Consider the following 16,079-nt stretch of genomic DNA (forward strand, 5'->3'; position numbering starts at 1 on the left):
ACTTCCGTATGCCTCCATTAATCAAACGGAAATCAAAGAACAAAAAATTTTGACTATGTAAACTTACTTGAAGTCAAACCAGAACTTGGGTGCTTGAAAAACTAGGGTTTTGCTCCGTCTAACAAATGAGAGGAAGAGAGAAGACACTGCTGCACCTACTAGACTAACCCAAACTCTTTCAAACCTGAACCACCCTCCTTTAGCAGTCACAAGACACCTTCCAAGCACAGAGCGCCACACCCAGGCTTCACCTTTCCTAGTAACCTTGAAACTCTCTAGTCGGCTAGGGTTTTGGGTAGCAACAGAACAACATCACTTCTTGGCAAAATCTGGCCAGAACTAAACTCTTCAAACCCTTCTACCAACTAGGCAAGTGATTCTCTTTTCTATAGAGAACCTATCTCTCCATACACTCTCTTGATTTTAGAGTGTATAGGAACAAAGAAAAAAAAGGAAGAGGAACTGAACCTACTCTGATACCAAGATGTGAATTAGTCCTCTACTATCAAGATTAAAACCCAGTGATTAGCAGAATAAAACAGGTCTGAATAACAGTATAAGAGAGGAAGATGGCGAAGAGAAGAGGTAAGAGAAGAAGAAGTCGAATTAATCACCCTTCTCTTCTAACCCTATTTTTTATTAATCTCTAAAAACTTGATGATGACAAGTATACCCTTAAGTGGGCGGCCAGCTTGGCAGTTACATAAAGAAAATAAAATAAGAACAAATAACAGGCCCCCATTAAGTGAGGCCCATCAACATAAAATAAAAGGTAAAATAAAGGATATCACACGAAAGGTTGTTAGGGCCCATTCGGCCCAGTCTCTTTACAACCAAGACAAATGGAATCATTTAATATAAATTGCTTATAGAGTGCTCCTAGTTAATGCATATATTTCTAATGTTATGATCCCCATTGTAAAACTTGATGGAACCAATTTTCTAGAATTGTCCCAGTCTGCTAAGCTTACCATCGGAGGAAGAGGTAAGCTAGGGTTCATTATCGGCAAGGAAGTGAAGCCGAAATCTGATGATCTCAAGTTTGTCAAGTGAGAACAAGATAATTCTCTGGTTATGTCACGGCTGGTCTATTCAATGCAATTGCATATTGCTTGTAACTATATGTTTCTCCCCAGTCCCCACTACCAAGGACATTTAGGATCATGTTACCGCTACGTATTGCCATGTAATGAACATGCTCGAGTCTACCAACTTCAAAGAGAAGCTTGCAATATGTGTAAAGGGGAGAGGACAATGGCTATGTACTTCTCTTCCTTACAATCCCTTTGAAAAGAAATATATCATTTAGACTCCTTGGAATGGAAGAATCCTAAGAATGACAAATAGTACAAAAAATACATTGAGAAGAATAAAGTTTTTCACTTCTTGGCAGGTTTGAATGTAGAGTGATTTTACTTGGAAGCATATCTTGAGTACGGATATTGTTTCTCTTGCTATAGAATACTCCTTGGTGCAGGGAGAGGAGAGTAGGAGGGCTGCCATGACGCAAATTGCAATTGGCGAACTTTCTACTTACATGTTTGCTAAACCCAAGCAAAGTGTTAACAAATAGGGTGTAAATGAGAAGACTGATGAAGTGTCTGAGTGAATATTGCAAGAAATTAAAACACACTAAGGACTGATGTTGGAAGCTGAACCCCCCGTTTAAAGCTTGAGAAGTTTAAAACAACTAAGAAAGGAAATGCTCATCTTGCTACTGGGGGAGTTGATTGTCTATCTCCTTGTGTTTAGGCTCCTTCACATGATTCTTGTGATGTGATGGAGAAACTCAGAAGCCTACACTCAGCTTGAGAAGACTAGGTCCTCTACCTCTATGGGCTTTAGTAATCCTTTCAGCGCTTTTGCTAAAACAGGTATTGCTCTTGCTTGTCAGCCCTAATATCCTAACTCTTGGATTTTGGACTCTAGAGTTAGTTCTCACATGACTGGTATATTCTCCCACTTTACCTCTTATAAACTGGCTTCAAGGAAAGGTGATATCATTGTAGCTAATTGATCATAGATTCTAATTTTTGGTTTGGGTGAAGTTAAGCTCACTCATAATCTTTCAATGAGCTCTGTCCTTCATGTTCCACAATTGCACATAACCCTTTTATTTGTTAATTCCCTTACCAAATCCCATAACTATTAAGTGACCATTTCCCCTTCCATTTTGTTTTTTAGGACTTGAGCATGGGGAGGACGATTAGAACTAGGCATGAAGCTGATGGAGTTTATCTTTTTGATCATGCTCATGAGCAAGGATTATTGTGCTAGATTGAGTTATGTAAAATGGGAATCTAAGTCTTTTAAAATTGTGGCACTGTTAACTTGGTCATATGTTTTTTTAAGTCTATTAAGTTTTTGTTTTCGAACTTGTGTCAATCTGTGCCCAATTCAAGTCTACAATGTGAAATTTGTCATCTCTTAAAGCAATGTAGAACTACATATTATGCAAGTAATAGAAAAAGTGATGTTGCTTTTAATTTGATACATACTAATGTTTGGGCCCCATATTCTTTCCCTTGCATGGGTGGCGACAAATACTTTATCTTGTTTATTGGTGATAACTTAAGATACACTTGGTTATATTTGATGAAGAGCAGAGATGAAATCCCCTCCATTATTCATTTTTTTTTAAATGGTGGAAACACAATTTGAAAAGAACATCAAAATAATAAGGTTTGATAATGTTAAGGAAATTTGAAAAGCATTTATGAAGCTTTCTTGAAGAAAAGGCATCAAAACTCATGTTTCCATACCCCTTGACAGAATGGTGTAGCAAAGAGAAAAATTAAACATGTGGTTGAAGTGGCCAATAGGGGTGAGCAAGAAAAATCGAAAAACCGAACCGAAAATCTGGTTAACCGGACTGGTCAATTTCAGTTTCAGTTTGGTATTTAAAAAAACCAAAGGTACCGGTCCAGTTTTGGTTAACCAATATAGAAAACCAGCACCGAACCGATCGGTATACATATATTTCTAAATATTTTATGTATATTATATATTATATATTTTATATTTTCTACATATTGTAAATTAATAAATATGCATCATATATAAAATATATATTTATAATATATAATATTATTTATTATTTAAATATAATACTTTATATATTTCTAGTTTTTATTATATATATATTTTATAATATATTGTAAATATAAAAAAAACCAAAAAACGACGAACCAAATCAATGGTTAACCGAACCAATCAATCGGTTAACTAGTCGGCTTTGGTTCGGTTTCGGTTACCAGTTTCCCAGAAATTGGTAATACCAACTCTGTTTAAAAAATAGGCCTATGGTTCAGTTAATTGAGCTGTGAGCACCCCTAGTGGCTAGGGGGCTACTTTTTCAGATGTATGTGCCCACTCGCTTCTGGGGAAATGTTGTTGAAGCAATGATGCATCTCATTAGTAGGCTTCCTTAATGGATTCTACATCTTTAGTCCCCTCATCAACTTCTATTCCCTAATGAAGTAATGATCCCATTTTTTTTGCCTTCCTCTCCGAGTCTTTGGGTGTAGTTGTTTTGTTCATGATACGAGTCATTCTTGTCTCATACTTGATCCCAAATCCATTAAGTGTGTTTTTCTTGGTTATTCTCCAGTCCAAATGGGATACAGGTGCTTTGACTCCCACTCTAGTCGACGATATGTGTCCAAAGATGTTACATTTCTTGAGTTTACTTTTTTCTAACCACTTCGCCCTTCTTTTCAGGGGGAGAGTATCAATGAAGATCAAACTCTATTTTGTTTTCTTGTTCCTACCTCTATTGGATACTTTTGGTCTGTCTTCCCTTCTTCCTACTTGCAATGGTAGTACTTTTGCTCCTCCTCCTCCCCCCCTTGTTCCTCAGCAACGACCTTGGTAGCAATGGTTCTTCAAGCGCAGAAGAAGGATTGCTCCTGAGGTTGAAGGTCAACAACAATTTGATCACCCAACTCCAAGTAACCTTGAACTTGAATTTTCTATTCCTTCAGGTATTGAGCTTGATGCCTCCCAAGATGACCTTGACCTTCCCATTGCAATTTGAAAAGGAAAAATGAAGTGTACTATCTATATCATTACTAACTATGTTTCTTATGATGTCCTATCACATTCATACTATGCCTATATGTCTGCCATTTCTACTGTTTCTATTCCTCGCAATGGAAGGATACTGTGAACCAAGAAATGGAGGTCCTCATAAAGAACCAAAATTGGGAGATTGTCCCTCTCCTTGAAGGTAAGGTCTGAATGGATTGCAAGTGGGTGTATATAGTTAAACATTGAGCTGCTGGCTCAATGAGAAGATAAAAAGCTAGGTTGGTGGTAGAAGGGTATACCCAAACATATGGGATTGATTATTATGAGTCTTTTGCACCCGTGGCTGGGTAAGATGAACTCCATTCGAGTGTATTTGTGGCCTCTGTACCAGATGGATGTGAAGAATGCCTTCCTCAATGGAGATCTTCAAGAAGAGGTCTACATGGATCTTCCCTGGGGAGTAAGCTTCCATGACAGTGAGGGGAAGGTTTGTCATCTAAAAAAAAATCCTTTCATGGGCTCAAGCAATCTCCTAGGGCTTGGTTTGGTAAATTTAGAAAAGCTATTCTTAAAATGGGGTTCACTTAATCACAGGTAGATCATACTCCTTTTATAAGAAGGATTAATGGCCTAGTAACTCATTTTGTAGTGTATGCTGATGATATTGTTGTCATTAGAGATGATAACTCTGGAATTGTCCAGCTGAAGTCTTTCCCTCTGGATGTTGTGCATGGCAGGGCATTCTTAAGCACCTCTCTATCACCTTAGAAGTGAGGAAACAGGGTGTGGATTGGGAATATAGATTTTGTAAGGTTTGTATTCTTCACTTTGAACTTCCTCATACAACATGGCTGTATTTTTGGGGTTACAGACTTATAGTGGAAGGGATGAAGAGTGTTTCTAGATGGTGACCTATGTGGTTCTACTGCCTAAACCTTAGGAGATATTTCAGTTATCTTATGGAAAAGATCTAGAAAATGCATGTTTCTTTTAGCAAAACAATCCACAGCTCAGTTGTGCCTACTTCTTAAGGATTCAGTTTCATTTCCTTGAATACTTTTGGACAACACTGGGCTATATTGGTAAATGTTTCCTCCCTTGTTGATGCATGACCTTTTAAATGTTATGGTAAGGACTAAGGAGTATCATATGCTATTGAATTTCATACTGTTTGTAATATGTTGGAGTATTTGGATGACAGGAGAATAATATGCACAGTTTGAAGGAAAGAATTTGTCCAAGTCTTTAAGTATAGGAAGGATATATAATCTTTTTTATACTCATCCATTTCCTATTTGGTGGGTTTCACAATTTGAATTCAACAATTTTTTGTCATGACCATAATGATATTAATTATTTTGGATTCTTCATCTACTGAGTAGGTGTATGACTGTATGCATGTTTCATATTGGATAGACCATGCTATCTTTTTTTTATTGGTATAGGGCTCCTTGGTGAGAAAAATAAATATTTCCTTATGTAACTCTTTATTACATGGTTCATGGCAGATGTGCTCTAGATTCAGAACTCATAAAATATGTTAGCGAAGCTTATCCAAAAGGTGCCTGCTCGGTATACTGCACTAATGGAAAAGATGCAGAACCAGGGTCTAATTTTGAACTTACAGTGGTGATTTCTGCTGCTAGACACAGCCCACAGAATTTTTGGTGTGTTATTTTATAAACTGCTGTAATGAATTCTACTGGTTCTTTTTCTCCTTATTTCTGGAAAGTTTTCATCTGGTGCAATAATTTGTTATAGTTTAGCATCATTTATCTTATCTTGTGCCATTCTTTTAGTATGAAGATCAAATGTAAGCCTTATGTTATAACTTTTTATTAGTTGTATATGAAGATTCAGTGGCTCAAGTGTACATTAGGGAACTTTTATTAAGTGAATGAATGTACCAAGCATTTTAGTTTTATGGTATGATGTCTATCCATATTAATCACCATCGGTATGCATGTTTCTAAAGGTCCTCCCAACTGGGGATGGGGCTGCAAAATGCTAATGAACACAAGGTTCAGTGATGAATACTTCATCTTATAAGAATTGTTTTTTAATATCTAGTTTATCTTTTAAGCACAAAAACAAGGAGTGCAATACAGTATAATTGCCATGGAAATTTATAATATACTGTATGTTGTAGCAAATAAATGCTTGAATGTCAGGATACTTATGATAGATTGAATATTACTATTTAACTAGCATGTGTATCAGGGAAGCAAACAAAGGGATGGTGCTGTTAGAAGGATTGGGGGTGATTGAAGGGTTCAAGGAGTTTGTGGAAGGTGCAAGTAACAAGGGCAAACAAAATAGCTGGAAAGGGTTTCTCTCTCAGAAACTGGAAGAAGATTTGTAGTAGAATGTAAGAGAAATTCTGAAGGCTTTTCATATCTTTGACAGAATTTTTTGGCAAGGGTAGGAAGCAGATGGTCTGTTTCCCAGAGGGAAGGAAACATCAGGGCTGGAAGGAAGTTCATGGGGTATTATGTGAACTGATGCAATGGTTGGGTGCTAAAAGAGAAGGAAACTGAAGAAAAAAAGGAAGATAAACAGTTCTACTAGCCAGGAGAGAAATAATAAGCAAGAGGCTCTTATAGTGACAGCTGGAGCAGGTAAACACAGAATGGGAGCAAATCTAGAGAGAGAAGATTGGGAAAGTAAACTGATAGTTAAAGCATCATTTTGGATTGTAGATTGGAGGAAAGTTGCAAATTTGTTAACAGCAAGTTTGAAGTTGAAGAGTACGTTTATCTTAACCCCCTTTGAGAAAGATAAGGCACTGCTGGACTTGCTTGAGAATAGAGTAGAAGCTGAGGCTTTAAATATCCAAGCTGAACTTGGGAATTTCACAATATCAAGATGGTGTCCAGGGTCAAACTCCAAAGATTTCTTTGTTGAAGATGGGGTGCTGGTGCGACTCTTAGGCTTTCCTTTTCACTTGTGGAAGCAAGCAGCTGCTGAAGCCATTGCTCTGATGTGTGGAGGATCACTAGGAGCTGTTTTCTAGGGAGACCTCTACTCAGCTTCCATTTTACTAAATGGAGTAAAACCTGAGGAGATATCTCAGAAGATAGAGGTGCGAGTTGAAGGGCAGTTTTACTCAGTTTGGCTGGCTTCATCCATTGAAGCTGTGCTATGGAAAGAGGCTCGTAGGGAGGGAGATGAGAAGGTTGAAGAAGAAGAATTGTGTGACAAAAAAGGATTGGATGGTTCAAATAAAAATAGCACTTTCACTAAAATGGAAAAACAAATGTTGGAGAAACAAAAAGGTAGTATTCAGGGGGAAGGTATTATGCATGCAGAAGAAGAAAACAGTCTGGAGGGGCTTTATTCATCAAAAAAAAAAAGAAAACAGTCTGGAGGGTGGCCGGACTTTTGCACAGGTTGTAGCTGGTGCCAATATGGCACTTTTAAACAAGGAGAAGGTGTCGGCTCAGGGAAGAACTGAACCCGGGCATGATAAAACCAAACCGGGCAATGGGCTGAACTTGCGTGACTATTAAAAGTCACGTGGAGCTGCAGGTCGTTAAAACTGGGCCAAGTAATAAGCAAAAGCCCATTTTCTCTTTTGGGCTAGGTAATAAGCAAGGGGCCCATGAAAGCTCGCTGGGAAGAATCTTAAAGGAGTCACGTGAGCAACTTAAAACTCACGTGTTTGATCAGGGGGGACCTTTGCTAGACGAGACAGTTTGTCTATCATCGTCGGCCTCTTGCCCTTCTGTTGGCTGCCGCTCCTCGGGAGAGAAATCGACTGGTAGCTGCTCGCTACAGCGGACTCCAGTCAAGATACATTCGAAGATCTCGCTTGACAGACGAAATCCGAGGTTTGTAAAGCAGAAGGACCTGCCTGTTTTAGAAGAGGGGGACTGGTCAGATGTGGAATCCAGTGAAGGCATTGATACGGAGGACACAGATAGTCTGGGTAGTGTTGATCTACAAGACAAAGGGGTTTTTTCTGGAGGATAACAGCCTCAATACGGAAATTCTCTTTCTAGAGGAAAATACTTTTGGTGGAGGCGAGGTTGACACAGGTAGAAAGGCTGAAACGTTGGCTACAAATGTTGTGCAAGCTACACCTTAATCGAAGGAGCTAATCAAAGAGAACAGTACTGTACGGGGATTGGCTCAGAGAGACAGGACCCCCTATCTTATGTGAAGGTAGTGAAAGAATGGTAAGATCCATCATATGGACGCCAAAAGGGTGCAGAAGGGGTGGACGAATTTCAAAAAAATTTCTTGCCTTTCTTCCAATTGGGAATCATATTCCCTAAAATTAGAATACAGTATTCAAGGATCTGACTTGAACCAAAACCGAACCAGATCTGAACCAAAAGAGAAGGGAAGGGATATACCTGATCCGGAGAAACAGTATCTCCCAATGTCGGTGTTCACGCCCAAAGAAACTCCCAAGAACTGCTCCCACTGAAGATGACACAGTGATAATGAAGCAGAACCAGCAGTGTTCATCCTACGAACCGGGTCCTTCTGAAGAACTCGATGGAAGCAATGAGCACCACACACGATCAACCTTTCAGCAAGGATTGATATCAAGAACCTTTCTTGATCTTTCCCTCACAGAGAAAACGAACTGGCAGTAGATGGCGGCGACTGCTGGAGGAGAGGGCTAGAGCAGAAGGTGGCGAATAGGTTTCTTCTCTTTAGGGTTTTCTCTGAGATCCTATCTCAAGATGCAGTGTGTTCTGCGAATACCCCTAAGGTTCGAATTCTTGTAATTCGAAAATTAGGGTTTCTCCTCTTTTCTTAGTGATTAAGAAACCTCCTAATCTCATTAGGAGTTATCCTAATCCAAATCTGTATTTGGATAAGGAGTCTTCTTAATCCTATCTGCAGATTAGATCAGCCCACTCCTGATCTTATCAGGAGGTTGCCAGATTCAAATCCTAATTTGAATTTGGTCTCCATGAGTGGATAGGGTTAAGACCCAGCCCTTTTGGCTTGACCTAACCTCAGATCCGCCCCTTTAAGTGACTGATCAAATCAGCCTAATTCGAAATGGGCTTTAGGCCCAATATGCATCAAGTGCTCAATAGGCTTCCAAACTGCTGCCCAGTTGGGCTTCTTTGTATGGCGTGGGACCCAAGCATTGATTTACACATCAGCCACATGGGTTCGGTCCAACCTCTGTTACAAGGCCTAGCCGAATTCACTAGAAAGCCCAGTGAACCCCTTGAGCCCGTCACATGGACTCTATGGGCCCAACACTTACACTAAGTGGTCCCTGGGCCAAGCCATCTTATAAAAACCCAGGGACTATGGGCAAATGCAAGATTAGCCCATCAGGTATAACCCTAAATGGCCTTACACTTAACCTCTCAGCCCATAATGATCCAAAACACTGCCCGACAAGAGAGGACCTCTCCCTCGACTGCAAGGCACAGTGCTGCACTCTCCTCTTGGATGGACCCCGGGGATTAAAACCTTTTTGCAAACGAGTTGAAATCGTACATATATATTATATCATTATAAATATATTTTGCACCAACGGTTGAAATCGACTGCAGACAGTTTTTGGTTTCCATCAGAGAGAGTGCATCCCCGATCATTACCCTTGTCCGACAAAGGGGCTGATCCTGTCACTATGATCACCCACTCAGATGGGTTCATGAACCATCACAACATACCTAGGTTTTGACCCCTTCTAAGGATCTCACTGATTGGCATATCAAAGACAGCCCAATCCGCCACCTAGTGCAGTATCATAATCGAGTCTAGGGGTCAGGTGTAACTTTCCAGTTTTGCCCACTCATCACCAAGGTCCAAGGCAATACTGGAAATCTGGTCCGGTTCAAGGTTTCAAGTTGAACCCTCACTGCATGTACCTCGGGTCTCACCCTGGCGGCTGAGACAAGCCTCCCCAACCAACTTGGCGGCACATCAGTGTCAGCCTTATCAGGATAGGTCTCCCCAGACCGACCCACTGGCTGTGAACATTTTAAACTAACACGAGTCTCAATAAGTGTCCAGTTTAAGGGTCTTACATAGAAACATACCACACAACATGAATCAAACATGCACTTTATTCATTTACACTAAATGTCTAAAGTACATCAAAACTGATTGGAGCTAAGGGCATAGAAATTGTCTAACAACTCCCACTTGCACTTAGGTCCAATCTGGTACAAGCCGGAGTCCCATGCTTTCCACGTGTTTCTCAAACACTTTCTGTGTGAGTGGCTTAGTCAATGAGTCTGCCACATTATCCACTGATGCTACCCTCTGAATTAGGACGTCCCCTCTACCAACAATCTCTCGCAGTACATGGTACTTCCTCTCGATGTGCTTTGACTTCGAGTGGGCTCGAGGCTCCTTACCCTGGGCGGTCGCTCCATTGTTGTCACACAACAACGGGATGGGTGATGTGCTGGATGGAACTACTCCTAATTCGTGAATGAACTTTTTCATCCACACGGCTTTTTTGGCAGCTTCACTTGCGGCAATGTACTCGGCTTCGGTCATGGAGTCTGCCGTGGACCCCTGTTTGTGCAGCAAACAGCACACGATCCTATCGTGAAAACATACCCAGATGTAGACTTTCTATCATTTGGGTCCGACTGGAAATCGGCATCAGTATACCCTTGGGTTTGTAGTGAACTACCATCGAATACCAGACAAAACTCTTTTGTCCTTCGAAGGTATTTGAGTATGTTTTTCACAGCAGTCCAATGCTCCTGCCCTGGGTTGGCCTGGAACCTGCTTACCACACTCACCGCCTAAGCAATGTCAGGGCGAGTGCACAGCATGGCATACATGATGCTCCCTACAACTGAGGCATAGGGAACGTCTTTCATGCCCTCAATCTCCTTAGAAGTCTTGGGAGACATCTTCTTGGAGAGAGTGACTCCGTGCCTGAAAGGAACGTTTCCCTTCTTGGAGTTCTCCATGCTGTACCTTTTGACAATTTTGTCAATGTAAGCAGCTTGGGATAATCCTATTATCCGCTTCGATCTATCTCTATAGAGTCGAAGACCCAGTATATAGGAGGCTTCTCCAAGATCTTTTCATGGAGAATTGTTGCGAAAGCCACACCTTGACTGAAGTCAACATTCCTACATCATTCCCAATGGGTAGGATATCGTCCACATACAACACCAAGAAGGTAACTTTATCCCCACTGGACTTCTTGTAAACAGAGGGCTCATCCGGATTCTGCTCAAAGTCAAACGGTTTGACGACAGAGTCAAAACGGATGTTCCAACTCCTAGAAGCTTGCTTATGTCCATATATGGATCTATTAAGTTTACATACCATGTGTTCCTGACCGGCAGCAATGAAGCCTTGCGGCTGCTGCATGTAGATATCTTCACTAAGATCTCCATTCAGGAACGTGGTTTTGACATCCATCTGCCAAATCTCGTAGTCATGGTATGCTGTTATAGCTAGCAGGATCCTAATGGATTTAAGCATGTCCACGGGCGAAAAGGTTTCCTCATAGTCAATGCCCTCTTTCTGAGTATACCCTTTCACCACCAAACGAGCTTTGTAGGTCTCAATCTTGCCATCGGGGCCCTTCTTCCTCTTATAGATCCATTTGCAACCAATTGCTTTTACCCCGAAGGGCGGGTCTACTAGAGTCCAGACTCCATTAGCCTCCATCGAGTCCATCTCGGCTCTCATGGCCTCCACCCACTTCTGGGAATCTATGTCCAACATAGCTTCTGCGTAAGTCACGGGATCCTCATCACTAGTCAAGGCTTCCACCAGGTAACTATCCTGGTCATAACCATAACGGACTGGTGGCCTGGATACCTGGGTGGATCTTCTAGGTTGGTCACTACCTGGAACTTGTGGGACACCTCCCACTGCTCCTGAGCTCTCCTCATCAAGAACTATTTCCTGACGATGGGTGTCCAGGATGTAATCGATCTCTAAGAATTGGGCATTTCGACTGCAGAACACTTTCTGCTCACTTGGGTCATAGAATAAATAACCCACCGAATCCTTTGGGTAGCCTACAAATAGGCAACGACTGGTCTTGGATTCCAACTTGTCCGCACTCGTTCTTTTAACGTGCGCAGGACAACCCCAAGTCTTCAAGTGTCAGACACTTGGTTTCTTTCCGGTCCAAAGTTCATATGGAGTTTTTGGAACCAATTTGGTTGGAACCCGATTCAACACGTAGATAGCAGTCTCTAATGCATATCCCCAAAAGGATGTGGGTAATTCTGAGCGTGTGAGAAGTGACCGGACCATGTTTAACAAGGTCCTATTCCTCCTCTCTGAAACATCGTTATGCTGTGGTGTAGCAGGAGGAGCTAACTGTGATATTATCCCATTGGCCTTTAAGTAGTCCCTGAATTCGTCAGAGAGATACTCGCCACCTCGATCTGAGCGAAGGGCCTTAATTTCTCTCCCTAACTGTTTCTCGACTTCTTGTCTGAACTCCTTGAACTTTTCAAAGGATTCGGACTTCTGTCTCATTAGGTACACGTAACTATACCGCGAGTAATCATCGGTGAAGGTGATGAAATACACGTGTTGGTTACGAGTCCTAACACTCAGGGGACCACATACATCAGTATGTATAAGGTCAAGCGTGCCTATACATCTTTCAGGCTTACCGTTAAATGGCCGTTTTGTCATCTTACCACAAAGGCAAGGTTCACAAGTGGGAAGATCTTCTACGGTTAGAATATCCAAAGGACCATCCTTTACCGGCCTTGTGATTCGGTCAATACCGATATGACCAAGTCGGTAATGCCACAGGCACGTGGGACTAATTATATCACGAGTTCTTTTCTTGGGGATTTTGACCGACGTAGTTTTGGCTAAGTTAGTTTCTAGAGAAGGACGTAGAACATAGAGACCGTTCTCCAGTTCCCCGCATGCGATGAATTTATTGTTCCTTTTAATAGTAATCATATTACTAAAATAGACAGTATATCCATCAGCACACAATTTGGAAACAAAAATCAAAATTCTTCTTAAGTTCTGTACATAAAGGCAATCCTTAAGTACAAGAATTCCTTCTCTAAAGACTAATTCTACGGTTCCTATCGCCGTAGCTACAACACTTGCAGAAGTCCCCAAGTAAAGCGTCACTTCCCCTTCACTCAGCCTTCTGCTTACTTTGAACCCCTGCAGTGAATTACACGCATGAGTTGAAGCCCCAGAGTCAACACACCAGGACACAGAAGTAACTAACAGATTAGTCTTTGTAGAGGAGATGGGTAGGACGGGGAGGTAAAGAAATAGGAGCATCAGGACAGGATGAATGAAGTGGCTGATACTCCTTTGGTTCATTTGGTGAGGATACAAGCTTGTCAAGAGACTCAAGTGGGACAGGAAGAGGAAGAGCAAATACTTGTGACAAACTCTCCCCTTGTTGACAATGTCCTTCCTGAGGGGAACCATAAAAAGGTGAAAGCTCATCAAAGGTAACATCCATAGAGACATGTCGAGTACCCGTCTTAGGATCAAAACAACAACAACCTTTTTGTGTGGGGGAATAACCAAGGAAAATGCACTTGTGGGCTTTTGGTTCAAACTTATGTCTTTGGGCACTTGGAATGTGAACATAACAAGTACAACCAAACACACGAAGAGGAATCGAAAAAAGATCCCTGTCTAGATGAAGAAGACTGAAGGGGGATTTAAACCCTAAAACCCTGGATAGCATACGGTTTATAAGATAGGTAGCAGTAAGAACAACATCACCCCAAAATCTTGTAGGAACATGTGAGGCAAACAAAAGGTTTCTTGCAACTTCAACAATATGTCTATTTTTCCTTTCAGCAACTCCATTTTGTTCAGGGGTTCTAACACAAAGCTTTGGTGAATAACCCCCATGTCAGAGAGATACAAGGATAAGTTCTTTTCAAAGTACTCTTTTGCATTGCCAGATCTAAAAACTTCAATTCTGGTATCAAATTGGGTTAAAATAAGCTCATGAAATTGCCTCACAAGTCTTGGAACTTCATCACGGGATTTCATTAGGTATATCCAAGTGAAGCTAGAAAAGTCATCAATAAACAGGATGAAATATCTGTAGCCCCCCATAGAAGATAAGTGGTAAGGCCCCCACACATCAGAGTGCACAATATGAAAAGGAAAAGAAGATTTTTTATTTCTCACAGGATAATTGTTTCTACAATGCTTTGACAATTGACATGACTCACAATTGAGACTGGACACACTGACTCCCTTAAACAATTCGGGAAGTAAATGACTCAAAGCAGAAAAAGGTAAATGACCAAAACGACAATGACTCAACAAAATTCGACTGACAGACTCCGAAGAAGTAGAACCAAAGGCAACGTTCTTGGGATAACCAAGGCATTGGCCAGGAGTGTCGAGCAAGTATATTCCGTTCGCTTCATGGCCACTCCCAATCACCTTCCGAGATTCCAGATCCTAAAACACACAGTGAGAAGGAAAAAATGTTACACAACAATTCAATGACTTGGTCAAGCTACTTACAGATAATAAATTTGTATTCAATTTAGGTACATGAAGAGTGGAAGATAAGAGTAAGGAGTTTGTAGGCTTGACAGTTCCCTTGCTAGAAATAGGGGCAAGAGAACCATCAGCTAAGGTGATTTTGTCACGACTAGGAAGCAAATCATATGAAACAAACAAAGTGGGAATGTTGGTCATGTGATCAGAAGCACCCGAGTCTATGATCCAAGGGGTCTTGGGATTACCTAAGGTGGATGCATGGTTAGCAGAAGCTCTTATACCTGAGTGAGCAAATGCGGTGGTGGCTGAACTTCCAGAAGGGTTGGATGATGAAGTTACACCTTCAAGCTGGCTGATCATCTTTCCAAACTTCTCATATTCAGCTTTCATGGCTGCCAATTGTGTACTGGCAGACTCAACCTCTGTATCTATACTTGTGGCTACATGTGCACTTCCTGTCTTTCTACTATCATTCTTCTTCTGGAATCGGATAGGGACAAGACTAGGATGCAATTTCCAGCACTTGTCCTTGGTGTGTTTCGACTTCTTGCAATATTCACACACCACCTCCTTCTTTCCTGTGCCACTGGGAGCTCCTATAACCCCTTTGGGTTTAATTCTCATATTTGCAAAATGATCATTGATGCTGACTCCTTGAACCTGCACTTGCCTCCTACTCTCTTCACTGCTTACCAAAGCATATGCTTGAGACAATGAAACATCTTCCTTGGACAAAATGTTCTGCTTTGTGATGTCATATTCAGAATTCAGTCCTGTCAGGAACTCAAAGACCCTGTTCCTTTCAACTAATTTCCTGTATGTTTCAGCATCATTAGAGGTATCCCATGTCACAACCTCTATCAAATCAATCTCTTGCCATAGAGATTTCAGGGTTGAGAAGTATGCTGCAAGTGACTTTTCCCCCTGCCTTAGATTCTTCACATCACTCCTCAGTTTGTAGGCTCTGGCAACATTCAACTTCTGGGAGTAAGTTTCTGCAACACTATCCCAGATTTCCTTAGCCAAGTTCATCCAAAGATAGTGCTGACTGATCTGTGGCTGCATTGAATTCACAAGCCACTCAATCGTTGTGTAGTTTTCTTGCATCCATCTCTCATAAGATGGATCATCCTCTGGAGGAGGTTTCTTGCTCTCAGAAATAAAACCCCATTTCCCTCTGCTACAAATATGGATTTTCATTGATTGCGACCATGCCAAGTAGTTGGTCCCATCAAGTTTAACTGTAGTTACAGCCAACATAGAATCGGCTGGGGTTCCCAAAGTCTGTCCATATTCAGCAGCATTCTTGCTTTCAAGGTTCGAGAAATCCATCATGCAAGGCTCCAATTGGGATTTTAATAACTTTTCCAAGGTATTGGGGTTCTTGATGAACTTAGTTTGAGCTGAATCGGCAACGACAACCAGCTCACAGAATCTGTTCAGTCTTGATAACTGTGACAGTCCAGCACAGTGGCAGCTCTTTCTAGAGTAAGAAATACTATTTCAGCCTTCAAGGGACAACCGACAGACCCCCAAACACAAAGTATTCCAGGTCCCCAACAACCGTTGTCCCAAAGAGAGAGAGAAAAAGTCCATAGTCCTTAAGAGACCTTTTGTCAAACACTGTG

General features: G+C 41.3%; 1 protein-coding gene across 1 annotated transcript in view; it reads left to right on the top strand.

Moving 5' to 3' along the window:
* The window catches only part of CPA (Subunits of heterodimeric actin filament capping protein Capz superfamily), a 55,557-nt gene that overhangs the window by 7,649 nt on the left and 31,829 nt on the right, over positions 1 to 16,079 (top strand). The window contains exon 5 of the mRNA XM_010261298.3: positions 5,538 to 5,696. Coding sequence (XP_010259600.1) covers positions 5,538 to 5,696 — 159 coding nt within the window. The remainder of the gene's footprint in view (positions 1 to 5,537; positions 5,697 to 16,079) is intronic.

This window comes from Nelumbo nucifera, chromosome 3 (assembly GCF_055504915.1).
Source record: "Nelumbo nucifera cultivar China Antique chromosome 3, China Antique-T2T, whole genome shotgun sequence".
In the NCBI taxonomy this organism is placed as follows: domain Eukaryota; kingdom Viridiplantae; phylum Streptophyta; class Magnoliopsida; order Proteales; family Nelumbonaceae; genus Nelumbo; species Nelumbo nucifera.